At 42.9% G+C, this 26,586-nt stretch overlaps 1 protein-coding gene and 1 long non-coding RNA gene across 4 annotated transcripts; both read left to right on the top strand.

The window, feature by feature from the left end:
- The first annotated feature begins 10,213 nt into the window (after positions 1-10,213).
- On the top strand, positions 10,214-11,466 carry LOC117521179. The gene is made up of 4 exons (XM_034182530.1): positions 10,214-10,361; positions 10,738-10,862; positions 10,973-11,199; positions 11,291-11,466. Exons 1-4 carry the CDS (start codon positions 10,233-10,235, stop codon positions 11,464-11,466), a joined length of 657 nt encoding a protein of 218 aa, XP_034038421.1. The 5' UTR covers positions 10,214-10,232.
- A 68-nt stretch (positions 11,467-11,534) lies between these two features.
- LOC117522045 lies at positions 11,535-14,917 on the top strand. Of its 3 annotated transcripts, XR_004564127.1 has the most exons (4): positions 11,954-11,977; positions 14,420-14,485; positions 14,580-14,636; positions 14,854-14,917. It is a non-coding gene; the product is annotated as an uncharacterized LOC117522045 (long non-coding RNA). The 3 variants fall into 3 exon arrangements; XR_004564128.1 differs by lacking the exons at positions 11,954-11,977; positions 14,854-14,917 and adding an exon at positions 11,535-11,564 and having other exon boundaries at positions 14,580-14,680; XR_004564126.1 differs by lacking the exon at positions 14,854-14,917 and having other exon boundaries at positions 14,580-14,680.
- The last annotated feature ends 11,669 nt before the right edge of the window (positions 14,918-26,586 follow it).

A 26,586-nucleotide genomic window follows, 5' to 3' on the forward strand; every position in this document is an offset into this window, starting at 1 on the left:
TCCATGTCAAACCACAGTGAGGACAAAGGCACTGTTGTGTTGTCTGACTGCTTCTTTCAGTGACAGCAATCCTGACAGCTGAGTGTTGGCTGATGTTGGTTTTATCATTTTGATTCTCTTTAATTATCCAGCACCAAATCACAACATGTGTCACTCCAAGTCCCTTCACAGGTAAACACACTGACAGCAGTGATAAGGAAATCCTCTATAAGGAATTATTTTATTATAGGAAGAAACTTCAAGCAGACCAGACTCAGAAGGGTGCCATCTCTTTGTCCTCATCTTTCAACTTCCAAAGGGCCTCAACTGTAACAAACTACAACAAACAAACATGCAAGTTTATATTTTTATACATGCGGCCTTATAATATACAGTGAGGAAAATAAGTATTTGAACACCCTGCATTTTTGCAAGTTCTCCCACTTAGTAATCATGGAGGGGTCTGAAATTTTCATCTTAGGTGCATGTCCACTGTGAGAGACATAATCTAAAAAAAAAAAAAAAAATCCGGAAATCACAATGTATGACTTTTTTAATAATTTATTTGTATGTTACTGCTGCAAATAAGTATTTGAACACCTGTGAAAATCAATGTTAATATTTGGTACAGAGCCTTTGTTTGCAATTACAGAGGTCAAACGTTTCCTGAAGGTTTTCACCAGGTTTTCACACACTGCAGCAGGGATTTTGGTCCACTCCTCCATACAGATCTTCTCCAAATCATTCAGGTTTGGAGTTTCAGCTCCCTCCAAAGATTTTCTATTAAGTTCAGGTCTGGAGACTGGCCAGGCCACTCCAGGACCTTGAAATGCTTCTTACGGAGCCCCTCCTTAGTTGCCCTGGCTGTGTGTTTGGGATCACTGTCATGCTGTAAGACCCAGCCATGACCCATCTTCAATGCTCTTACTGAGGGAAGGAGGTTGTTTGCCAAAATCTCGCAATACATGACCCCATCCATCCACCCTTCAATACGGTGCAGTCGTCCTGTCCCCTTTGCAGAAGAGCACCCCCAGAGTATGATGTTTCCACCCCTATATTTCACAGTTGGGATGGTTTTCTTGGGGTTGTTCTCATCCTCTAAACATGGTAAGTGGAGTTGATTCCAAAAAGCTCTATTTTGGTCTCATCTGACCACACGACCTTCTCCCATGCCTCCTCTGGATCATCCAGATGGTCACTGGTGAACTTCAAACGGGCCTGGACATGTGCTGGCTGGAGCAGGGGGACCTTGCTGCCCTGCAGGATTTTAAACCATGACAGCATCATGTGTTACTAATGTAATCTTTGTGACTGTGGTCCCAGCTCTCTTCAGGTCATTGACCAGGTCCTCCTGTGTAGTTCTGAGCTTTCTCAGAATCATCCTTACCCCACAAAGTGAGCTCTTGCATGGAATCCCAGACTGAGGGAGATTGACAGTCATCTTGTGTTTCTTCCACTTTGTAATAAATAATCATAACAGTTGTTGTCTTCTACCAAGCTGCTTGCCTGTTGTTCTGTAGTCCATCCCAGCCTTGTGCAGGTCTACAGTTTTGTCCCTGGTGTCCTTAGACAGCTCTTTGGTCTTGGCTATGGTGGACAGGTTGGAGTGTGATTGATTGTGTGAACAGGTGTCTTTTTTACAGGTAACAAGTTCAAACAGGTGCAATTAATACAGGTAAAGAGTGCAGAATAAGAGGGCTTCTTAAAGAAAAATGAACAGGTCTGTGTGAGCCAGAATTCTTGCTGGTTGGTAGGTGTTCAAATACTTATTTGCAGCAATAACATACAAATAAATTATTAAAAAATTATACATAAATTATAAATTATATATATTTCCAGATTTTTTTTTTTTTTTTTTTTTTTAGATTATGTCTCTCACAGTGGACATGCACCAAAGATGAAAAGTTCAGACCCCTCCATGATTTCTAAGTGGGAGAACTTGCAAAACTGCAGGGTGTTCAAATACTTATTTTCCTCACTGTATATATACAACCCCTGGCAAAAATTATGGAATCACCAGCCTCTGAGGATGTTCATTCAGTTGTTTAATTTTGTAGGAAAAAAGCAGATCACAGACATGACACAAAACTAAAGTCATTTCAAATGGCAACTTTCTGGCTTTAAGAAACACTATAAGAAATCAAGAAAAAAAGATTGTGGCAGTCAGTAACGGTTACTTTTTTTAGACCAAGCAGAGGAAAAAAATATGGAATCACTCAATTCTGAGGAAAAAATTATGGAATCACCCTGTAAATTTTCATCCCCCAAACTAACACCTGCATCATATCAGATCTGCTCATTAGTCTGCATCTAAAAAGGAGTGAACACACCTTGGAGAGCTGTTGCACCAAGTGGACTGATATGAATCATGGCTCCAACATGAGAGATGTCAATTGAAACAAAGGAGAGGATTATCAAACTCTTAAAAGAGAGTAAATCATCATGCAATGTTGCAAAAGATGTTGGTTATTCACAGTCAGCTGTGTCTAAACTCTGGACCAAATACAAACAACATGGGAAGGTTGTTAAAGGCAAACATACTGGTAGACCAAGGAAGACAACAAAGCGTCAAGACAGAAAACCTAAAACAATATGTCTCAAAAATCGAAAAATGCACAACAAAACAAATGAGGAACGAATGGGAGGAAACTGGAGTCAACGTCTGTGACCGAACTGTAAGAAACCGCCTAAAGGAAATGGGATTTACATACAGAAAAGCTAAACGAAAGCCATCATTAACACCTAAACAGAAAAAAAAACAAGGTTACAATGGGCTAAGGAAAAGCATTCGTGGACTGTGGATGACTGGATGAAAGTCATATTCAGTGATGAATCTCGAATCTGCATTGGGCAAGGTGATGATGCTGGAACTTTTGTTTGGTGCCGTTCCAATGAGATTTATAATGATGACTGCCTGAAGAGAACATGTAAATTTCCACAGTCATTGTGATATGGGGCTGCATGTAAGGTAAAGGCACTGGGGAGATGGCTGTCATTACATCATCAATAAATGCACAAGTTTACGTTGATATTTTGGACAATTGAACGGATGTTTGGGGATGTTTCAAGATGATAATGCATCTTGCCATAGAGCAAAAACTGCGAAAACATTCCTCGTAAAAAGACACATAGGGTCAATGTCATGGCATAGGGTCAATGTCAACGAGTAGATCTGATTTGATGCAGGTGTTAGTTTGGGGGATGAAAATTTACAGGGTGATTCCATAATTTTTTCCTCAGAATTGAGTGATTCCATATTTTTTTCCTCTGCTTGGTCTAAAAAAGTAACCGTTACTGACTGCCACAATCTTTTTTTCTTGATTTCTTATAGTGTTTCTTAAAGCCAGAAAGTTGTCATTTGAAATGACTTTAGTTTTGTGTCATGTCTGTGATCTGCTTTTTTTCTACAAAATTAAACAACTGAATGAACATCCTCCGAGGCCGGTGATTCCATAATTTTTGCCAGGGATTGTATATATATATATATATATATATATATATATATATATATATATATATATATATATATATATATATATATACGAGGTCTGTTAGAAAAGTATCGGACCTTTTTATTTTTTGCAGTAACCTTATGGATTTGAATCACGTGTGACTGCATCAGCCAAGCTTGAACCTTCGTGCGCATGCGTGAGTTTTTTCACGCCTGTCGGTTGCGTCATTCGCCTGTGAGCAGGCTTTGAGTGAGCACTGGTCCTCCCCCCTCGTTGGATTTTCATTGTGAGGAAAATGTCTGAACAGCTGGAGCAGCAATGCATCAAATTTTTCCAGAAACTGTGAGAGACAGCCAGGTGGAAACCATTCTGAAAATTCAGATGGCTCTCGGTAAAGATCTTAGGGGCATCACAGAGATTAAGGAGCATTACAACCGGATTAAAGACGGCCCACAGTGGCTGAGTGGCGATCGACAAGCTGAAACGACCAGATAATTTCCAAACTGAATGCTGTGTTGATCCGGGACGTCGTCTGACTACCAGAGAAATGGCAGAAAAGGTGGACATAGCACTTTTCTGGCACATTCCACTGTTAAAGGAGCTTTTGTCATGAAAACAGTAGCGGAGGAATTCGCCACAGAGCCGCTAATGGCGCAGAACGAAAGCACCTCCGTGTTGATCTCATAGGACATGTTGTGACATGCCCAGCTCTTCGACAATTTCTCGGATACTCACTCGACTGAAAAACCACCCAAAGCCGTCTGAATCTTCCGAATGGTGGAAGAGCTGGGCATGTCCCGTGAGACTTCCAACACGGAGGTGCTTTTTGTTCTGCGCCATTAGCGGCTCCGTCCTGACGCGCGAATTCCGCCGCACGTCTTTCATTACAAAATCTTCTGTAACAGTGTAATGTGCCGAAAAAGTGCTATGTCCACCTCTCTTGCCATTTCTCTGGTAGTCACATGACGTCCCGGATCAACGCAGCCTTCACTTTGGAAATGATCTGGTCGTTTTAGCCTGTCGATGGCCGCTCGGAGCGCGGCGTGCCCTCAGCTGCTGTGGGCCGTCTTTAATCCAGTTGTAATGCTCCTTAATCTCTGTGATGCCCATAAGATCTTCACCGAAAGCCATCTGAATTTTCAAATGGTTTCCACCTGGCTGTCTCACACAGTTTCTGGAAAAATTTTGATGGAGCAAAGCGGCAGTCGCTCAGGCATTTTCCTGACAATGAAAATCCGCCGAGGGGACTGGACCACTCCTCCCACAAAGCGTGCTCACAGGCGAATGACGCAACCAACAGGCATGAAAAAACTCACGCATGCGCACCAAGGTTCAAGCTTGGCTGATGCAATCACACGTGATTCAAATCCATATGGTTTTTGCAAAAAATAAAAAGGTCCGTTTCTTTTCTCACAGACCTTGTATATATATGAATACGCACTCACACATTTATGCATATCAATACGTATTAAACTGCCTTTGATTTTTGGAATTCCAGATTGTTGCCTTAATCTCAGATTTTCTTACAAAGTTATCCATCACTTTAATCTTTTTCAAGTAACCCATTCTATTGATCTTTTTAGTCTAATAATTCATTCATTTAATCTCCTTGCCCTTACTTTAATTTTTTTTCACTGTTGCAGCCCTGCGGTTCAGTGACTCTCTGTCGCTCGTTGTGTTGTGTTGTGTTGAAAGCAGCAGTAGTTTTTGGAACTCCTAAATCTAAACCAGTTCAGCCTATTGGACGCCAGATCTCAGGTTTGTGCTTGTCAAAGTGTGAATATTTATGAAATGTAAATGAAATGCATTTATATTGCTCTTTTTATTCAGACATAGGTCAAATTGAATTTCATAAGCGTGTAATTAAAACTGTTTACCTCAGAATGTTTAACACATATGGTTTTTAGCCAGTATGGATTAAACATGGTGGAAGGGTTTGATGTTGACTGTCAATCACTGAGCTTTGTTCTTGAATGTTCACCTTTAAACCTGCTGATTGAGCTTTGATTTTAATTGCTGAAGGATTATATTCAGGAATAGATATAGGAATATAGGAATAAATTCAGCAATCAAAGTTAAGTATTTTTGCGAAAATGTGGATTTGCAGAAATGAAAAATAATTCATTTATAGGTTATTTGAAGTGACCAATGCAGGCATTCTTCTTAAGATTTTACTGTTTTTCTTTTGTTTGTTTGTTTGTTTTTGCCTTCCTTTCTAATTTTGTTTGATGGAGGTAGCAGTGACAAAGTTGTTAACTTCCTGTTTCTGTGCAGATACTTCAGCGTTTAAACAGGACTGCCAAAGGTTAGAGAAGATGGTGCTGAATCAAAGTGACAAGTTGCCCAAGGAGGATAAACAACAACAACCAGGTGTGTCCTGAAGATCTAAATTTGTAAGGTTTTGTATAATGCTGTTAGCTGATTAATCATACCAACAAACACTACTACTCATAATTTTTACCTGCTGCAGCCTCATACCCTCCTTTTAAAAACTTTTGGAAAAGAGCAGGAAGCACAGTGGCATAGTAGGTGGGGTCCAAATATGTGGACTGGGGTTTGATTCCTAGTCAAGCTTCTTGTCTGTGTCTTTGGGTAAGACGCTTCACCTGTCATGTTCCACTCCACCAGTTTTGGTTGTGGAAATGACCTGTAATGTGTTGATGTCCCATCTGTGGGGAGGGAGGGTCTCATCCACTTCATGTCCTGGATTCTGGGGGACAAGCACTGATACTAATACAGTAGGTTTCATTAAACACCCGACCACAGCAGAATAATCATATAATGTCTGCATATGGGATGACCTGGAGCTGCACTGGAAGACTGTGGCATATAAGTGGAAAATGAAAGGTGACAGCACAGTCCACTGTGGAGCTCCTGTACTCTTCACACCTATTTCAGATAGAATGCTGCCCTGTTGTCCAAACTGTAGTCAGCCTGTCAGGTAACGAGTAGTCCAGGAGATGGCAGATGGCATGTCTACACCTGTCACACTGCAGCTTCTCCATCAGCAGCAGTGGCTGGATGGTGTTGAATTGACTGGAGAAATTAAAGAACATCATCACAGTGCCACCTGTTCCATCCAGGTGCAGGTGACCTCACTGCAATGGGCAGATGATGGTGGTGTCCACTCACAGATGGGACTGGTAGGCCAATTGCAGATGGTCCAGCAGTCTGAATTGCACCAAGGGGAGTCTTTCCACTATTTTCATCATGTGTGAAGTGAGGGTAGATGAGTGATTGGGCAACTGGAAAACTTTATATAAAATGTAGATTTTCAGTAATTTTCATTTTGGTCCAGCTTGGAGTTGCCATGGCAAGTTTGCCTCCTGAGCCTGATCTATGATGCTCTATTCTGTCTGTTACTTGCGTCATGAGGGAAGATCAGCAGTGACATTTGTGGCCATATGGTGCATTTCTCTGGTCATGATCCAGGATGCAGGTGCCTCAGTGTTGAGGACCCAGAAGCTGGAGAATGACAAAGACACACTCACCTGCCTGGGTAGTTCCCAAAAAGGTTCCAGTGATGTGTGGCACCCGTGCACACTCCCAGAACTATACTTACTTCAGATTTACATGTTGCCATTTGTAACAGATTTTCTTTTTGTAAATGTTGAACAGGTCATACGAAGAAAAAAACGTATGATGTAGACGCAGTTCAAAGGTTCATGGCCCGGAAAAGGAAAGAAATGAGGAGGCGACTAATTGAAGAGAAAATGAAAAAGGAGACGTTACAGAGAGAGCAGTCCGAAATGAGAAGACAAAGACTGCAGGAAGTCTACAGAAAGCAGCGAGAAGCAATGAGACGTTTTTCTGCTGAGCCACGTGTGAAAAAGCAACAAGAGAAGACCGACAGCAGACTTTGGCTGGAGGAGGAGCAGGAGGACGAGTCTCTGCAGAGTCCTTCAAGCAGTGACCGGTCTGTGACTGATCGTCCAGCTTCTCCATCATTCAGGTTCGCTTATTACATTCACATAAACACCTGTCTGTTGTTCTCCGCACACTCATAAAAACCTTCCTCATTTACGTATTAACAGCTGTGGAAATCTGTCTCGGTGTGAGTTCTTAGGGGGGTTTCGAAACTGGATTTGTGTTCTGCGTTTTTGAAAATGTGTCATAAATCCTCAAGATAGAGCTCAAAGGCTACATGGTTGCAGGATGACCACTAGGTGGCAGTCTTGTCACAGAATTACAAAGCAAATGTTAACTAATGCAGTGAATATTATTAGATATATTTTAAGTACACCTTTACTTGTTTTTTATGTATTTCACCAGTCCAAAAGAGAGGTTTGATACACGCCAATTTATTTTTATTTTAAAGGACACACGACCTCATTATCTGTAGTTTTAACAGATAATATTGCCTGCTGTTCAGAGGTCTCATGTGTAATATGACTACTTTAAAGGAAAAACTCTTCTAACAAAATAAGGACAGAAAATTGGAAATATGTGGTTGTTGTTGTGTGGGCCGCTGAAGAGGAGGTACTGCTGGCCCACCACCACCAGAGGGCGCCCTGCCTGGAGTGCGGGCTCCAGGCACCAGAGGGCGCCGCCGCCCCACAGGAGCTGCCTCGGTAACAGCTGTCACCCATCACCTGAGACAGCTGACGGCAATTATCACTGGGGTATATCAGCAGGACGGCATCTCCACCTCATCGCCGAGATATCGTTCTACCTGGAAGGTAATAATCTCAGCTGACTGCTTGACAGTAACCTTTGTGATTTTTGTGAGTGCTTGCAGACTTTTTTTCTCCAACGAGAGGTGGAGGTAGCTTCCCTGCCGTGCAGGTTGCTGGGTGCAAACGCGCCCACGTTTAATTGTGTTCTTGTTCCTCGCCAGCAGTACCAGGTCCGACACGTGGAGGCAGTGGCCACCTGGTAGTTCGGAACTTGGCGGCTCCAGTATTCCCGGGGTCCTGTGGCGGAGGAAACCGTGTGGTTCCGGTTCTACTTTGGAGAGGCGTCTCCTATCTTCGAGCCTGCCCACACGACACCTTTGTGAATTGAACTTTGTCCATTGTTGTAATTTGTTGTTTTTGTTGTGCACGTTCGCAACAGTAAAGTGTTGTTATTTGACCTATTCCATTGTCCGTTCATTTGCGCCCCCTGTTGTGGGTCCGTGTTCCTACACTTTCCCAACAGTTGTTTTCACTGACGTATCTGTGGACAAGATAACTCAAAAACATCTGGACGCATTTCATTCATAATTGGTGAAAATATTACAGATTACAAGAGGTGATTAGATTTTAGAATAATCTGGCCAAAGGTCAAGATCAATGAAAACATGGTCAAGGAAACACCCTTTTCTGGATATCACAACCACAAATAAGCCTAGAAGGATGAGTGTTTCCCAAAGAGTGGTTCGTGGACCACTGGTGAGCTGCGACCATTGGTGGTCTGTGAGTATATTAGTAACACATATCACATTTAAAAATAATATATTTTAACTCAAAAGTATTTCTCAAACTGTTTACAAATGACTCCAAAGGCTTTGAGATCGTAATATACTGTTGTAATATATTGTTGGATTGGTAATCAAAGCAATTATTTTGGGATATTTGAGGATTTAGGTGGTCTGAGAGCATGTAGCGAGTGCATCATCCCTCTGATATCTTTCAGTTTAACTTATACCTCAAATATCTCAGTCTTAAATGAGGACTTTTGTCATGTGTTTCTTGTTTAGTTTGGACAGTGAGAAATCTATGTCAGATGGTCCTGAAGTGGTGTCTCCTGGTTCTCCTTTGGTGGAAGATTCTGACAGTGAGTCTGTGAACATCTGCTCACCTGAGGTGGAAAGTGACCTAGATGGAGACGTCACATCTCAAAGTGACAGAGAAGAGCTCAGCTGTTCAGGTGGATCATGTGCAGTGATAGGAGGTGCGCCTTCAGAGGAAGAATCCCTTCCCAATGAAGACAGCCCACCGATGCTGGATGAAGAAGGTACAAAAAGAAGCCAAGCAAAAGCAGTTGTTAAATTTGGGTTTATCAAATAAGTTATGAATTAGTGAGTTTATATGTTGATTGTCTTCCACAGTAGAGGGGTTATGTATGTCTGAGGAGGATGAGGACTGCAGAAGCCCCACTGAGGAAGGTGATGTTCCTTTATTAGAGGAATCCCTTCCCATTGAAGACAGCCCACCAATGTTGGATGACGAAGGTACGAATAGAAGCCAAGCAAAAGTCTTTGTTAAATTTGAGTTTATCAGCTGTGGGTGTTTTTACATTTTCCTTTTTGTTTCTCTCTTTTCCATCTGTCTTTTCTTCCAGATGATGAACAGGACTCACCTTGTCACCAGGCAGCAAGGCTCATCTTTAGCACCACCTATGGTATATGCCAGCAGCTGCTCCTTGAGGAGATGAGCATATCCACAGCTCGACACGAGCTTCTCTCTTTAGTCGAAATGCTGCAGGTGCGTCGGTCCCTCATGAAATTCTAAACATGACACATATCAACTGGATTAATGAATCATCTCCAGAGTTCACATGAACATTTCCCGCATAAACTAATTTGATTATTTGTGTGATATTTTGACCCTACAGGACAATCAGCAGGAAAATGAGAGTGACCAATCAGAGCAGAATGTCAGCAATGAAGAAGACACTCATGAGGCAAATGTCGACGTGGTGGAGAACAAGCAGAATATCACTACGGTACAGCCTCACCCACACACCACTCAGGGACATTAGATTAGGAATCTTACGTGTCACATGCATCCATTGATTGTCGATAAAATTCTAACATTTGGGTTTTTGTCCTTTAATGTTGTATTTTTCCACACGTGTGGTTTTGTACAGGTTCATGTCATGGAAGAACCTGTGACTGAGACAGAAACGGAGACTTTGCCCGATGCCCAGGTTGTGACAAACCAGATGATGGTCATGCTGACTGAAGTCAAACAGCATGCAGACGCTGTTTCCCAACTGGCCTTTGAGGTAAACAATCAGGACTCATCTCCTCTGGGAAAATGGTTCAGTTTTTCATTTCTGGAACAAACACTGATTGATTGTGAAATTTTCAGGGGTGGATCCAGCTTAATGAGAAAGGGGGGTAAACTGAGACGTTTAGTACTGACTCTCATCATCACATTTAATAGATCACTCATCAGTCAGTCTTTGTTTATGCAGGACCTTTCCCATATTTTATCACATTTTATTACATCTTTGGGGTTGCACTCCCCCCCCCCCACCCCACCCCAGATCTGCTGCTGATTGTAGTGAAAAAATGTACAATTACTGCAGAAGTGTAATATTCAGTATGACACTCAACAAATCAACTATTTGGTCTGTGTGTCAAATTCTCTTCACTCAGATGACGAGACTGGTAGAGACACACAGAGCAGGAACTTTCCCCGTGTCTCCTGGTGCCGTACCTGCTTCCACTGTCCTTGTTCAACAGACAGAACAGCGACCAGAGTCCAAGACGGACTCAGACAGGTACAACAAGACACATTTCTGTTGCTGTTATTTTAATTCATGTGAAAGTAAAGATCTGTAAGATCACGAGACAGGAAACATGGATTCCTTGTTTTGCTGTTTTTCTTCAGTGGCAAAGGCAGCAGCAGTGATTCCTCTGAGGAGAGGTTGGAGAGTGAAGTGAGCAGATGCCCCTCAAAAGAAGATGATGTTGTTACTTTAGCATATGGTATCTCATGCAGTTCTGATGAGGAAGGTATGAGAAGAGAAGCAACGCTAAGTTCCATAGAACAAGAAGGAGAAGCTTGTTCAGATGATGAGTCACAGAAGAAGGACAGCATCTCATCCACTGAGAAAGGTATGATAACCCAAGCACAGTCAGCTGTTCAATTTGGGTTTATCAATACATTTTTGAATTGGTGAGTTTATTTGTTAACTGTCTCCCACAGTAGAGGGGTTATGTATGTCTGAGGAAGATCAGGACTGCAGAAGCCCAATTGAGGAAAGTGATGTTCCTTCAGAAGAGGAATCCCTTCCTAATGAAGACAGACCACCAATGTTGGATGAGGAAGGTACGAAAAGAAACCAAACAAAAGAGACTGTTAAATTTGGGTTAATCCATTGATTTATGAATTGGTGAGTTTATATGTTAACTGTCTCCCACAGTAGAGGGGTTATGTATGTCTGAGGAGGATGAGGACTGCAGAAACCCCATTGAGGAAGGTGATGATCCTTCAGAAGAGGAATCCCTTCCCACTGAAGACAAAGGTACGAGTAGAATTCAAACAAAAGTAGTTGTTAAATTTGGGTTTATCCATTAATTTATGAATTGGTGAGTTTATATGTTAACTGTCTCCCACCGTAGAGGGGTTATGTATGTCTGAGGAAGATCAGGACTGCAGAAGCCCAATTGAGGAAGGTGATGTTCCTTCAGAAGAGGAATCCCTTCCCAATGAAGACAGACCACCAATGTCGGATGAGGAAGGTACGATCTGAAACCAAACAAAAGAAGCTGTTAAATTTGGGTTAATCCATTGATTTATGAATTGGTGAGTTTATATGTTAACTGTCTCCCACCGTAGAGGGGTTTTGTATGTCTAAGGAGGATGAGAACTGCAGAAGCCCCATTGAGGAAGGTGATGATCCTTCAGAAGAGGAATCCCTTCCCACTGAAGACAGTCCAGCAGTGTGGAATGAGAAAGGTACGAGTAGAAGCCAAACAAAAGTAGTTGTTAAAGTAGTTGCTCCACAGTCCACTGTGGAGCTCCTGTACTCTTCACACCTATTTCAGATAGAATGCTGCCCTGTTGTCCAAACTGTAGTCAGCCTGTCAGGTAACGAGTAGTCCAAGAGATGGCAGATGGCGTGTCTACACCCATCACCCTGCAGCTTCTCCATCAGCAGCAGTGGCCTGATGGTGTCAAATTCACTGGAGAAATTAAAGAACATCATACTCACAGTGCCACCTGTTCCATCCAGGTGCAGGTGACCTCACTACAATGGGCAGATGATGGTGGTGTCCATTCACAGATGGGACTGGTAGGCAAATTGCAGATGGTCCAGCAGTCTGAATTGCACCAAGGGGAGTCTTTCCACTATTTTCATCACATGTGAAGTGAGGGTAGATGAGTGATGGGGCAACTGGAAAACTTTATATAAAATGTAGATTTTCAGTAATTTTCAGTTTGGTCCAGCTTGGAGTTGCCATGGCAAGTTTGCCTCCTGAGCCTGATCTATGATGCTCTATTCTGTCTGTTACTTGCGTCATGAGGGAAGATCAGCAGTGACATTTGTGGCCATATGGTGCATTTCTCTGGTCATGATCCAGGATGTAGGTGCCTCAGTGTTGAGGACCCAGAAGCTGGAGAATGACAAAGACACACTCACCTGCCTGGGTAGTTCCCAAAAAGGTTCCAGTGATGTGTGGCACCCGTGCACACTCCCAGAACTATACTTACTTCAGATTTACATGTTGCCATTTGTAACAGATTTTCTTTTTGTAAATGTTGAACAGGTCATACGAAGAAAAAAACGTATGATGTAGACGCAGTTCAAAGGTTCATGGCCCGGAAAAGGAAAGAAATGAGGAGGCGACTAATTGAAGAGAAAATGAAAAAGGAGACGTTACAGAGAGAGCAGTCCGAAATGAGAAGACAAAGACTGCAGGAAGTCTACAGAAAGCAGCGAGAAGCAATGAGACGTTTTTCTGCTGAGCCACGTGTGAAAAAGCAACAAGAGAAGACCGACAGCAGACTTTGGCTGGAGGAGGAGCAGGAGGACGAGTCTCTGCAGAGTCCTTCAAGCAGTGACCGGTCTGTGACTGATCGTCCAGCTTCTCCATCATTCAGGTTCGCTTGTTACATTCACATAAACACCTGTCTGTTGTTCTCCGCACACTCATAAAAACCTTCCTCATTTACGTATTAACAGCTGTGGAAATCTGTCTCGGTGTGAGTTCTTAGGGGGGTTTCGAAACTGGATTTGTATTCTGCGTTTTTGAAAATGTATCATAAATCCTCAAGATAGAGCTCAAAGGCTACATGGTTGCAGGATGACCACTAGGTGGCAGTCTTGTCACAGAATTACAAAGCAAATGTTAACTAATGCAGTGAATATTATTAGATATATTTTAAGTACACATTTATCTGTTTTTTATGTATTTCACCAGTCCAAAAGAGAGGTTTGATACACGCCAATTTACTTTTATTTTAAAGGACACATGACCTCATTATCTGTAGTTTTAACAGACAATATTACCTGCTGTTCAGAGGTCTCATGTGTAATATGACTACTTTAAAGGAAAAACTCTTCTAACAAAATAAGGACAGAAAATTGGAAATATAGGGTTGTTTTCACTGACGTATCTGTGGACAAGATAACTCAAAAACATCTGGACGCATTTCATTCATAATTGGTGAAAATATTACAGATTACAAGAGGTGATTAGATTTTAGAATAATCTGGCCAAAGGTCAAGATCAATGAAAACATGGTCAAGGAAACACCCTTTTCTGGATATCACAACCACAAATAAGCCTAGATGGATGAGTGTTTCCCAAAGAGTGGTTCGTGGACCACTGGTGAGCTGCGACCATTGGTGGTCTGTGAGTATATTAGTAACACATATCACATTTAAAAATAATATATTTTAACTCAAAAGTATTTCTCAAACTGTTTACAAATGACTCCAAAGGCTTTGAGATCGTAATATACTGTTGTAATATATTGTTGGATTGGTAATCAAAGCAATTATTTTGGGATATTTGAGGATTTAGGTGGTCTGAGAGCGTGTAGCGAGTGCATCATCCCTCTGATATCTTTCAGTTTAAGTTATACCTCAAATATCTCAGTCTTAAATGAGGACTTTTGTCATGTGTTTCTTGTTTAGTTTGGACAGTGAGAAATCTATGTCAGATGGTCCTGAAGTGGTGTCTCCTGGTTCTCCTCTGGAGGAAGATTCTGACAGTGAGTCTGTGAACATCTGCTCACCTGAGGTGGAAAGTGACCTAGATGGAGACGTCACATCTCAAAGTGACAGAGAAGAGCTCAGCTGTTCAGGTGGATCATGTGCAGTGATAGGAGGTGCGCCTTCAGAGGAAGAATCCCTTCCCAATGAAGACAGCCTACCGATGCTGGATGAAGAAGGTACAAAAAGAAGCCAAGCAAAACCAGTTGTTAAATTTGGGTTTATCAAATAAGTTACAAATTAGTGAGTTTATATGTTGATTGTCTTCCACAGTAGAGGGGTTATGTATGTCTGAGGAGGATGAGGACTGCAGAAGCCCCACTGAGGAAGGTGATGTTCCTTTATTAGAGGAATCCCTTCCCATTGAAGACAGCCCACCAATGTTGGATGACAAAGGTACGAATAGAAGCCAAGCAAAAGTCTTTGTTAAATTTGGGTTTATCAAATAATTTATGAATTGGTGAGTTTATATTTTAACTGTCGTCCACAGAAGAGATGTTATGTATGTGTGAGGAAGATCAGGACTGCAGAAGCCCCATTGAGGAAGGTGATGTTCCTTCAGAAGAGGAATCCCTTCCTAATGAAGACAGACCACCAATGTTGGATGAGGAAGGTACGAATAGAAACCAAGCAAAAGAAGCTGTTAAATTTTGGTTTATCCATTGATTTATGAATTGGTGAGTTTATATGTTAACTGTCTTCCACAGTAGAGGGGTTATGTGTGTCTGAGGAAGATCAGGACTGCAGAAGCCCAATTGAGGAAGGTGATGTTCCTTCAGAAGAGGAATCCCTTCCCATTGAAGACAGTCCACCAATGTTGGATGATGAAGGTTGTAGAAGCCAAGCAAAAGTCCTTGTTAAATTTGGGTTTATCAGCTGTGGGTGTTTTTACATTTTCCTTTTTGTTTCTCTCTTTTCCATCTGTCTTTTCTTCCAGATGATGAACAGGACTCACCTTGTCACCAGGCAGCAAGGCTCATCTTTAGCACCGCCTATGGTATATGCCAGCAGCTGCTCCTTGAGGAGATGAGCATATCCACAGCTCGACACGAGCTTCTCTCTTTAGTCGAAAGGCTGCAGGTGCGTCGGTCCATCATGACCTTCTAAACATGCCACATATCACTGGATTACTGAATCATCTCCAGAGTTCACATGAACATTTCCCACATAAACTGATTTTATTATCTGTGTGATATTTTGACCCGACAGGACATTCAGCAGGAAAATGAGAGCGACCAATCAGAGCAGAATGTCAGCAATGAAGGAGACACTCATGAGGCAAATTTTGACATGGAGGAGAACAAGCAGAACATAACCACGGTGATTTTCAGGTGTGGATCCAGTTTAATGGGGGGGGGGGGGGGGGGGGTAAACTGAGAAGTTTAGTACTGACTTTCTCATCATCAAATTTAGTTTTGTCACACCTTTGGGGCTGATTTTAGTGAAAAAAATGTACAATTACTACAAAAGTGTTCTGTTTTTCTTCAGTGGCAAAGACAGCAGCTGTGAGGCATCTGAGGTGAGGTTGGAGAGTGAAGTGAGCAGATGCCCCTCGGAGTTTTATCTCAATTTCCTCTCAGAATACAGATCAGAAGTGAGTGACCTCATGACCCACGTCAGGGTCCTTCAAGAAAAGCTCAGAAAAGAAACAGATTGTCACCAGGTATCTGAAGGAGGTGTTGGAGAAGAAGAAGCAGAGGGAGAGCATGAAGGCCCAGCATGCCAGCTGGCTGAAGACACTTGATGATGGCATGACTTGATATTTAAAAGACCAAAGCTTCCAATAACTCAGAAATTATTTAGTTCAAATTTTTGATGGACTGAAATGTGTGTGTTTTTTTCACCTGATCAACAATAAAAAACAAATCTGTCTTCTCCAGAAGCGTGAGGAACACTTTATTGAACTAGATTTTGCAGATGATGCTGTGATCTTTGGTAATTCAATGGATCACCTGATTGCACCACTTGAGAAGCTCAATGAGAATTTGGATTGTCTGGGTTTGCAAGATCCAGACCTTCAATCAGTTCCTCCTCTCAGCAATCAGAAATGGATGCAGAAAGTCACTCAAATTTGACACATTCAAGACATACGGAACTCATGGGTGCCAGTGAGAAAATTTTTTTTTGACAAACTGCTGTGTGGGCCGCTGAAGAGGAGGTACTGCTGGCCCACCACCAGAGGGCGTCCTGTCTGAATGGTGGGCTTCAGGCACGAGAGGGCCGGGAGTGACAGCTGTCACTCATCAACACCATCCATGGGCAACAACTCCACCTCCCTGCCGAGATATCAGTCTACTAACCAGGTAACCTCTCAGCCTTTTCTGTGCCATACGCACATAATTGCTTCTGAACACTTTGCAGTCGTAAACCTTCTGTATACTTTCAGCTTGGAGCTGGTTAGTGGAAATTTGGAGGAGCTGGCGTTTCCACTCCTAAATTTCTTAAGTATTACAGTAGGCACTGCACGTACTCTGTGTTTCCTGCTACCTTGGAGTGGAGGACTGTTTTCACTCAGGAAGGAACTGTGAGTTGCTGACTGTTTGCTGGGTGTGCACACACCCACCGTAACCTGTTTCTGCTTCCTGCCAGCAGTACCAGATCTGACATCTGGAGACGGTGGCCACCTGGGGACTCAGGACTTGGCGGCTCCGGTTTGTTCCAGATCCGTTGGCAGTGGAAATCGTGTGGGACCCGCGTGGGATCGGCTCTTCTCTGGACAGACGTCTTCTGTCCTCAAGCCTGCCCACACGTCACCTTTGTATTATTGACTTTATTCCAAATCTGCATTTGTCTGTATTCCGTTGTGCCCATTCCACAACATTAAATTGTTGTATTTTTGGCTTATCCATTGTCCGTTCATTTACGCCTCCTGTTGTGGGTCCGTGTCACTACACTTTCCCAACAGGATATCTCGGCCAGCGTCATGGATTCCGAGGGGCGTCAACCATCGTGTGAACAGCCAATGGAAGAGCAAGGTGCACAGGCGCCAGCAGGAGGCGTGTTAGGTGAGTTGCAGCACATCCTAACCGACTTCACTGCTCGGTTGGACTTAGTGACCGAGCAGAGCGTAATACTCAATCGTAGGATGGAGGCTCTCACCGCGCAGGTGGAAGCGCCCACACAGGGTGCGGCTGCAGCACCTCCTCCTGCTGACCTGGCACAACACGAGCACTGAAGGGACAAAGTCCACTCAGGGGATTTGGGGGCATGTCCTCTAGAATATATATTTTTTAATGGTGCATTTTAATGCATTCTGTTCGATTACTGACACACAATTTTTATACCCCCATAGCCACAGTTACGCAGAATGGTGTCAGAATGACGAATCGGCGCACATCCCAAAAGTGTCGGATTTCAGTTCCAATACGTACTGACAGCCATCTGCGGAAGTTCACACAGTTGATCAAAATTGGCCAGTGGCCCCGAGTGTTATGCACATGTTAAAAACCCTCTGGGCACATCGACATAGCACACCTATCTGACGGTGGCCCATGTACAATCTGAGGACCATCTGACTGCAATTTACATATTCTGATGGCTGCAAAGTGGGATCCAAAATGATTTGAGCACATATGAGGTAATCTTGAGACGGATCTTGCACAGCAAAGCATGCCGGTATGACGTGCATGTGCCACATATAATAATGTCCCCCTCCCTGGAGCGCAAAGGAACTGTTGAGATGTATGTGGCACGCTTCATCATGATCATAATTAGTTCACGATATTATTACGAAAAGCACCTCATTTTCTTCACAGCAGCATGAATTCATTCTAATTCATTCCGTGATGGTTGCACAAAATTAAAAGTGAAGCCGGGGTGGCTTTCGGGTGGTTATTGGGTTGGGGGTAGGAGTAGGGTCAGTAATAGTGAGTTAAATAAAACCCCAATGGCGAAAATTTTAATCATTTCATGATGGCAGCACAAAAAAAAACAAAAAACGTGAGACTGGGCTGGTTATCTCCCTGTTGTCCACTTACGCTTTGGATGCCATGGTGCAGGGGTGGACGAGGTACTCTGAATGCATTCTGACATTGCTGGCCACACCTCTTTTCCTCCCGACTGCATCAGATTATGGCAATATTTGCCGTGTCGGGCTGCTTCCTCCACATTCTTGCTATGTGTGATGGGCGCTTTACATTAAAAAAAAAAAAAAAAATCAGTTTTCTCAGTTTATCTGAACAAGATATAACCCTAGAAAGTGATTTTTTTTTTTTCTAAGCAAAAAGTGTAACTTTGCCTGCAAGAAAAGTTGTATACAGTGACCATACCAATTTGTTATGGTACCACCATAACCCAATATATCATACTATATAATCAGACATCCAAATAATCTGTTTAATTTTATATGAAATAATAAAAGCTTCAGATCAATGATCATTCTCTACATCAAAATATGACATCAAATAAAAGTGAACTATGATTTGTACGTTTTCCTTTTTCTGCCAATGATTGCAGATTTCAGACAACTTTATTGATCCCTAAAAGGGCAATTCATTTCACACCCATTTACCTCAGACAAAATTGAGGCAATGTGAGTGTGGGGGGGCACAGCAGCATGTGGCCATGCAGCCAAGCTGGGGGGGGGGGGGGGGGGGGGGGGTCCCAAGCTCAAGCGTCCACTTGTCATCACTGAGCTTGAGCTCAATGATGCTTACTTTCTCTGATTGAATAGTTGCCAACTTCAGTTAGCATGATTGAAATCCTGTTTCTTTGTGAATTTAAATGAAAAATAAATTAGCAAAATGGATACATGAAATTTATCAGAGTATCTGACTTCAGTTCACTCACTCTATCATATTAAATATCTACTCACAGTTTCCAGACTTTTTCTGTAAATTCATATTTTACTCAATAATAGTAATCAAATATGAATGTAAATGTTTAAAATTTTCTTTATTACTTTTATTCTAGCTTATAACTTTACCTCATGCAGTGACTGGAAGGATTTTATGTCAAAATTCTATTACAATGTTAATCTTTTTTTTTTTCCTTCCAAACAAACCACAAGCTGCTTGGGGGGGGGGCGTCTTAGTTTTTTTTGTTTTTTTTACATGGGGTTGTGCTGATTTTTCCCCTCTTGGTTTGGACTCGAGAGACGTGCTTTGCTATTAATTCAGCAAGCATGTTTTTGATCTTTTTCAATATTTAACAGCGTTTGACTAAAATTGTAACAGTTGTTAACACTTGAATGTGTTTCAGTGACTTTTCCTGCTGGACTGAAAGGTGCTTGTGGCTTCGTTAATACGAGGTCTGTCAATAAAGTAACGGTCCTTTTTATTTTTTTCAAAAACTATATGGATTTCATTCATATGTTTTTACGTCAGACATGCTTGAACCCTCGTGCGCATGCGTGAGTTTCTCCACGCCTGTCGGTGACGTCATTCGCCTGTGAGCAGGCCTTGGGAAGGAGTGGTCCCGCCCCCTCGTCGGATTTTCATTGTCTGGAAATGGCGGAATGAAAAGGACTTTTTTTCCATCAGAATTTTTTCAGAAGCTGTTAGAGACTGGCACCTGGAAACCATTCGAAAAATTTATCTGGCTTTCGGTGAAAATTTTACGGGCTTCACAGAGAATAAGGTCTGTTTCTACAGCTTTAAGGACCCCTTTAAGGACCCCTTTAAGGACGCTCGGCGTGCCGCGCTCCGAGCTGCGACGACGCGGCACAAGCCACCGAACCATTTCTAAACGGATGGCTCTGTGGATACGAGACCGTCGTGTGCACTTTCTCTGGTTATCACAAGAGCTGGACATCAGCTGTGAGTCCTGATGAGCTGCACATGACCAGCCTCAGGTGATCAGGGTGAGGTCCTAATAACTCAGCCACACAGCCACTCAGTCCTGAACGCATGCCACCTGGAAGGAAAAACAAAAGACAGAAAACAGAGGACAGAAACAAAAGCCAGCCAGGCACCCCAGCCACAACAGGTGTAGTTCAGAATTAGAAGTATTCCAGTTTGTGTGGTGAGATGCTATGTTAGACTATAAGCATGCGCTACTGGCTACAAAGCGGACCTATTACTCTGATTTAATCAACAAAACAGACATAACTCAAAGTTCTTGTTTGAGAAAGTGGCAACACTTATTCATGGACAACCACCTGTAAGTCGTTCTCCTTTTATAGCACAAGATTTCTTGGATTATTTCAAGATGAAAATAGAAGACATTAGGGTAAACAAATCCCAGCATCCCTTAACCCAGCCACTACACCTTACTATTGAGGTAGGCGCCATCACTGAGGTATTACCTAGATTTATAGAATTTAATAGTACCTCAATAGGCGTGCTGACAAAACTCGTAACATCTACAAAAAGCACAACCTGCTTATTTGATCCTATACCAACAGAACTGTTTAAGGACCTGTGGTCCACTCTTGGGCCGACTGTGCTGGAAAATATAATCTCTCATTAACCTCTGAATCTATTCCTAAATGTTTCAAATCTGCAGTGATTAAACCATTACTTAAGAAATTAATCTTGACCTTAATTATTGAAAAACTATAGGCCGATATCAAATTCTGGAAAAAGTGGTGTCACGGCAGCTCGTAGACTGTCTTACTGAGAATAATCTTTTTGAGCCACTGCAGTCTGCTTTTATAAAATATCATTCCGCAGAGATGGCTCTCACTAAAGTGGTCAATGATCTTCTATTTGCAATGGATTCAGAAACTGCTATGGTTATGGTGCTGTTAGATCTTAGTGCTGCTTTTGATACCGTGGATCATCATATTCTAGATGATAGGCTGGACAGTCATTTTGGAATTACTGGGAGTGCCCTTGCATGGTTGACTTCATAGTCGTTCTCACTGTGTGTTGTACAATAACACTATCATTTTTCTCTAAAATTCTGGAAAAAGTGGTGTCACGGCAGCTCGTAGGCTATCTTACTGAGAATAATCTCTTTGAGCCACTGCAGTCTGCTTTTATAAAATATCATTCCACAGAGATGGCTCTCACTAAAGTGGTCAATGATCTTCTATTTGCAATGGATTCAGAAACTGCTATGGTTCTGTTGCTGTTAGATCTCAGTGCTGCATTTGATACAGTGGATCATCATATTCTGCTTGATAGGCTGGAAAATCATTTTGGAATTACTGGGAGTGCCCTTGCATGGCTGGCGTCATACTTGACCAGTCGTTCTCACTGTTTTGTACAGTAACACTACCTCTAACCTTAGTGACATGAAATTTGGGATTCCACAGGGGTCTGTCTTAGGCCCCCTGCTTTTCTCCCTTTATATAGCACCCCTTGGGCACATATTGCTGCATTTTGGGATTACCTTTCACTGCTATGCAGATGATATTCAGTTATACATGCTGATAACTGCTGGTAATGTCATCCACATGAAATCCTTAGAAGATTGCCTCGCATCAGTGAAAAGCTGGATGTCTAGTAACGGCTGACTTTTAAACTCTGAACTGAAACTGAAACTGAAATAATGGTTCTTGGTCCAGTGAGACATCGGCATCAATTTGACCAGTTAACGCTGAGCCTCGGCTCGTGTATCATACATCACACTGATAAAGCGAGGAACCTTGGGGTAATATTTGATCCTACATTGTCCTTTGACCTCCACATTAGAGATATTATGAGGACTGCTTTCTTCCACCTGCGAAATATAGCGAACATTCGTCCCATCCTGTCTATGACTGATGCTGAGATGCTGATCCATATGTTTATCTCTTCTAGATTGGACTATTGCAGTGTTCTATTTTCTGGTTTACCGTAGTGCAGCATTAGGGCTCTCCAATTGGTTTAAAATATTGCTGCCAGACGTTTCACAGGAAGAAAGTTTGACCACATTTGATCACATTGCACCCATCCCTTCACTGGCTTCCTGTCTCTGTGAGATCAGATTTTAAGGTTCTGCTACTAGCCCATAAAATTGTTCATGGACTGGAACCTCCCTACTTAGCTGACCTACTTAAACCCTATGTCCCGGCCCGAGCTCTGCGTTCTCAGGGTGCACGACTACTTTGTGTCTCTCGGGTGAATAAAAGGTCTGTGGGTCACAGAGCTTTCTCTTGTCGTGCCCCTGTTCTCTGGAATGAACAGTGGCACAGTCAGATTCTGTGGAGACTTTCAAGTCCAGACTTAAGACGCACTTATTTTCCCTTCGTATTGGCTAGCATACTGGCATAGTATGTTACTATGCTTTTTACTCTTTTAAATTCATTTTAATAGTAAAAGGAGCGTGCCGCAGCCTCAACTTTAAAGTCAGGGTCTTTTAGTGAACCTTAGGGCTAGTGGCTGGCTATTACCTTAGTATTTTTTCTGTTTTTCTTGTTACTTAATGCTGATAAATTATACTGTATTTGTTGTCTTTCTGCTGCCTGATTCTGTTTTTTTCTCTCTGTTTGAGATGCGGTTCCGTCGAGAGATGGGAGTGGGTGTCTTTTTCTGCAAGCTTCCAGTCCTGTATACCAGCATGGACTTCCAAAATTTCATGTATATTTGATTGTCAGTTGTGTCTGTAGCATGGCCCAAGCAGATGGTCACCCCTTTGATTCTGGTCTGCTTGAGGTTTCTTCTTCAAATCATCAGAGGGAGTTTTCCTTACCACTGTTACCTGTGTTCTTGCTCTGGGGGTTGGTAAGGTTAGACCTTACTTGTGTGAAGCGCCTTGAGGCAACTTTGTTGTGATTTGGCACTATATAAATGAAATAAATTGAAATTGATACACCAAGACACTCCCCCCACACACCCAGAGAAGCCCCACACATACACCCAGACACACACGTCACGCACACATACACCCAGACACACACATGCGTGCACACGCATGCACATGCATGCATGCATGCACACACAGACACACACATCGGGGTGAATGTGAGGCATTATTGTAAAGTGCTTTGAGCATCTGATACAGATGAAAAAGTGCTATATAAATGCAGTCCATTTACTGTTTACACACACACACAATGCCTGCCTCCCCCACACACACATCCAGACACACACAATACCCCCCGCACATACACCCAGGCACACACAACCTCCCCCCACACACACAGCAGCCAGCCACATACACCCAGACACACACATATACAACCCCCAACACACGTGCACACACACACACAACCCCACACACACATACATCTAGACACACACTGCCCTCACACACATACACCCAGAACCATCACACACACGAACACACATCAATCAATCAATCAATTTTATTTATATAGCGTCAAATCACAACAAACAGTTGCCCCAAGGCGCTTTATATTGTAAGGCAAGGCCATACAATAATTATGTAAAACCCCAACGGTCAAAACGACCCCCTGTGAGCAAGCACTTGGCGACAGTGGGAAGGAAAAACTCCCTTTTAACAGGAAGAAACCTCCAGCAGAACCAGTCTCAGGGAGGGGCAGTCTTCTGCTGGGACTGGTTGGGGGTGAGGGAGAGAACCAGGAAAAAGACATGCTGTGGAGGGGAGCAGAAATCAATCACTAATGATTAAATGCAGAGTGGTGCATACAGAGCAAAAAGAGAAAGAAACACTCAGTGTTTCACCTAGACACACACTACTCCCACTCTACTTCCCCCCCACACACATATAACTCCCCACACATATACACAGACACACACAAACCCCACACGCACTCACTCAGACACACCCAACACCCCACACACAGACACACACATAGTCCCCCCCACACTCAACCCCCACCCACACACACGCCCAGACACACACACATGCTCCCACACAAATGCACCCAGACACACACAAGTCCCACACACACAGCCCCAACAAACATACACCCACAAAGGACTGGTGTGCACTCGGCAGGTGAATCTCATCACTGACAACAATTCGATATGCGCCTCGATACACTACCAGCGATATGATACATATAGCGATAAATGACAATACTGACGATACAATATGATACAATTCACCCATGTTCCTGATTCGATTTCATATGTATTTGATGGCGATTCAATTCCTCACAATGCCATACAATGCAATTTGGGATGGGTATTGATAAGATTTTGTCAATGCCATTGTCGAGTCCGCTTAACGATCCGATTCTTTGTTGATTCCCTTATCAATACCTCTTTTGAATTTTCTGTGTACTAAAAGTAGACTTTACAGGTTTTCTATGTCAACAACATTTTATTGAGTCTTATAATAAATAAATATGATATTGGTCACTGGATCTTTGATCTCTGGACATAAATAAAAATAAACAAAATGTAGTTTTTAAAAAGTATTTCCTTTCCGATATTAATGACACATAACTCCATAGACTCTTGCAGCGGCTGCTGCACGTCAGGATGTAATTCATAAAAAATGCATGATGTGGGTACGATGTTCGTCTGCATGGCCCTAGTCTGGTCCCTCATCCGGAGTAAGGCTGAACGGCAGTCCTCCACACTCGCTGGACACACCGTAGGTGTGCTTGGACCGATAGGACGGCCAGGTCAGGCAAACTTGAATGAATGGATAAACAAGTACTGCTAATTGGGCTGATGTGGAATGAAGAGCCGTCCAGGAGGGCCTCCTCCTGGATCTGGATGACTTCTTTGTGCCTCCCAGAGAACCTTCTCAGTGTCCCAAGTGATGACTCCAATGACCAAACTGTCCTGCAGGATGCAATCAGGAAGTGGAGGCTGAGTGGATTGACAAAACTGGTGAGACAGTGTATCAGGTCTAGTGTTCTTTGAACTAGGTACATGATCAAAAAATTGAATCTACCAAAAAATAACGACCACCTGGCCTGTCTGGAATTTGTCTGTCTTTTGGCTGATTGGATGTAAGCCAGGATTTTATGGTCTGTCTAAATGATAAAAGGAATAGTGTACCTTCAAGCCAATGCCTCCAGTCCCTCACTGCCTCCTTAACCACCAGGAGGTCCCAGTTCCCCACATCATAGTTAAATGTAAATTCACTGCATTTATATAGCGCTTTTCCATCTGCATCAGTTGCTCATAGCGCTTTACAAATAATGCCTCACATTCACCCCGATGTGAGGGTACTCACAAAACACCAGGGGCAGCTAGGTGATTAAGGACCTTGCCCAAGGGCCCTTAGCGATTTTCCGGTCAGGCTGGGATTTGAACCGAGGATCTTTTGGTCTCAAGCCCAACGCTTAACTACTAGACCATCACTTCCCCATAGTTGTGCTCAAGAGGAGTTTACAGGTAAGTAAGTGTGCAGTTGTTGGTCGCCCTCAGCCTGCTGCGACAGGATGGCCCCGATCCCAGTGTCAGAGGCATTGACTTTCACAATGAACTGGTGATTGGGTTGGATGAGAAAGATGTTTGGAAAGCATGTTCTGCCTGAGGGGACCAGTGGAATGGAGTTTTGGGAGATGTCAATTGGGTCACAGAGCTGGCAACCTGACTGAAATTCCTAATAAAGCGGCGGTAAAAGTTGGCAAAACCAAGGAACTGTTGTACCTGATTGATATGGGTCGGTGTGGGCCAGTCACTAACACCACACATTTTAGCAGGGTTGAGTTTGATTTGATTTGGCTGGAAAATGAACCCTAAGAATGATACAGAGTTTTGGTGGAATGCACACTTTTCTGCCTTAATTCAAAGGCGGTTCTCTAGAAGGCGGTTGAAAACTGCGGCAGATGTATTTGGTGGTGTTTTGGGAGTAAATCAAGATGTTGTTGAGGTAAACAAATGCAAACCTGTTGAGAAAATCTCTGAGTATGTCATTCAATAGGGCCTGAAAAGTGGAGTGAGTGTTGGTGAGGCTGAAAGGCATGACCAAATACTCAAAGTTGTTGGGGAAAGTGAGGAACACGGACCCACAACAGGGGGCGCAAATGAATGGACAATGAAGAAAGTCAAATAACAACGCTTTACTGTTGTGAACACGCACAACAAACACAACAGATCACAATTGTGGAAATAAAGCAATTCCAATGGTGTTGTATGGGCAGGCTCGACGATAGGAGACGTCTGTCCGAGTCGAACCGGAACCACCCGATTTCCTCTGCCACTGAACCCCGGGAATACTGGAGCCGCCAAGTCCCGAACTCCCAGGTGGCCACTGCCTCCGCTCGTCGGATCCGGTACTGCTGGCGAGGAACAGAGACAGTCAGATGTGGGTGCGGCTGCACCCAGCAACACGTAGGGTGGAAAAACCACCTCCACCTCTCGTCAGAAAAACACTGGTTAGTGCAGGAATGTGTGTACTTATCAGTAAGGTCCAATACAGTCTCCTGCTGTTCCACTCGCTATCTGCGCAAAAGTAACAAGGTATTATGTCAAGAAGACAACACAATTGGCTGAGTATATTACCTCCTTGGTAGAGCGATATCTCG

This window comes from Thalassophryne amazonica, chromosome 12 (assembly GCF_902500255.1).
Source record: "Thalassophryne amazonica chromosome 12, fThaAma1.1, whole genome shotgun sequence".
In the NCBI taxonomy this organism is placed as follows: domain Eukaryota; kingdom Metazoa; phylum Chordata; class Actinopteri; order Batrachoidiformes; family Batrachoididae; genus Thalassophryne; species Thalassophryne amazonica.

Excerpts from the sequence above, each read along its gene's own strand:
- LOC117521179 (XM_034182530.1), top strand. The coding sequence starts at position 10,233 with ATGGAAGAACCTGTGACTGAGACAGAAACGGAGACTTTGCCCGATGCC. Across the intron at positions 10,362-10,737 it reads TTTCCCAACTGGCCTTTGAG|ATGACGAGACTGGTAGAGAC; the intron begins GTAAACAATCAG and ends CTCTTCACTCAG. Across the intron at positions 10,863-10,972 it reads TCCAAGACGGACTCAGACAG|TGGCAAAGGCAGCAGCAGTG; the intron begins GTACAACAAGAC and ends GTTTTTCTTCAG.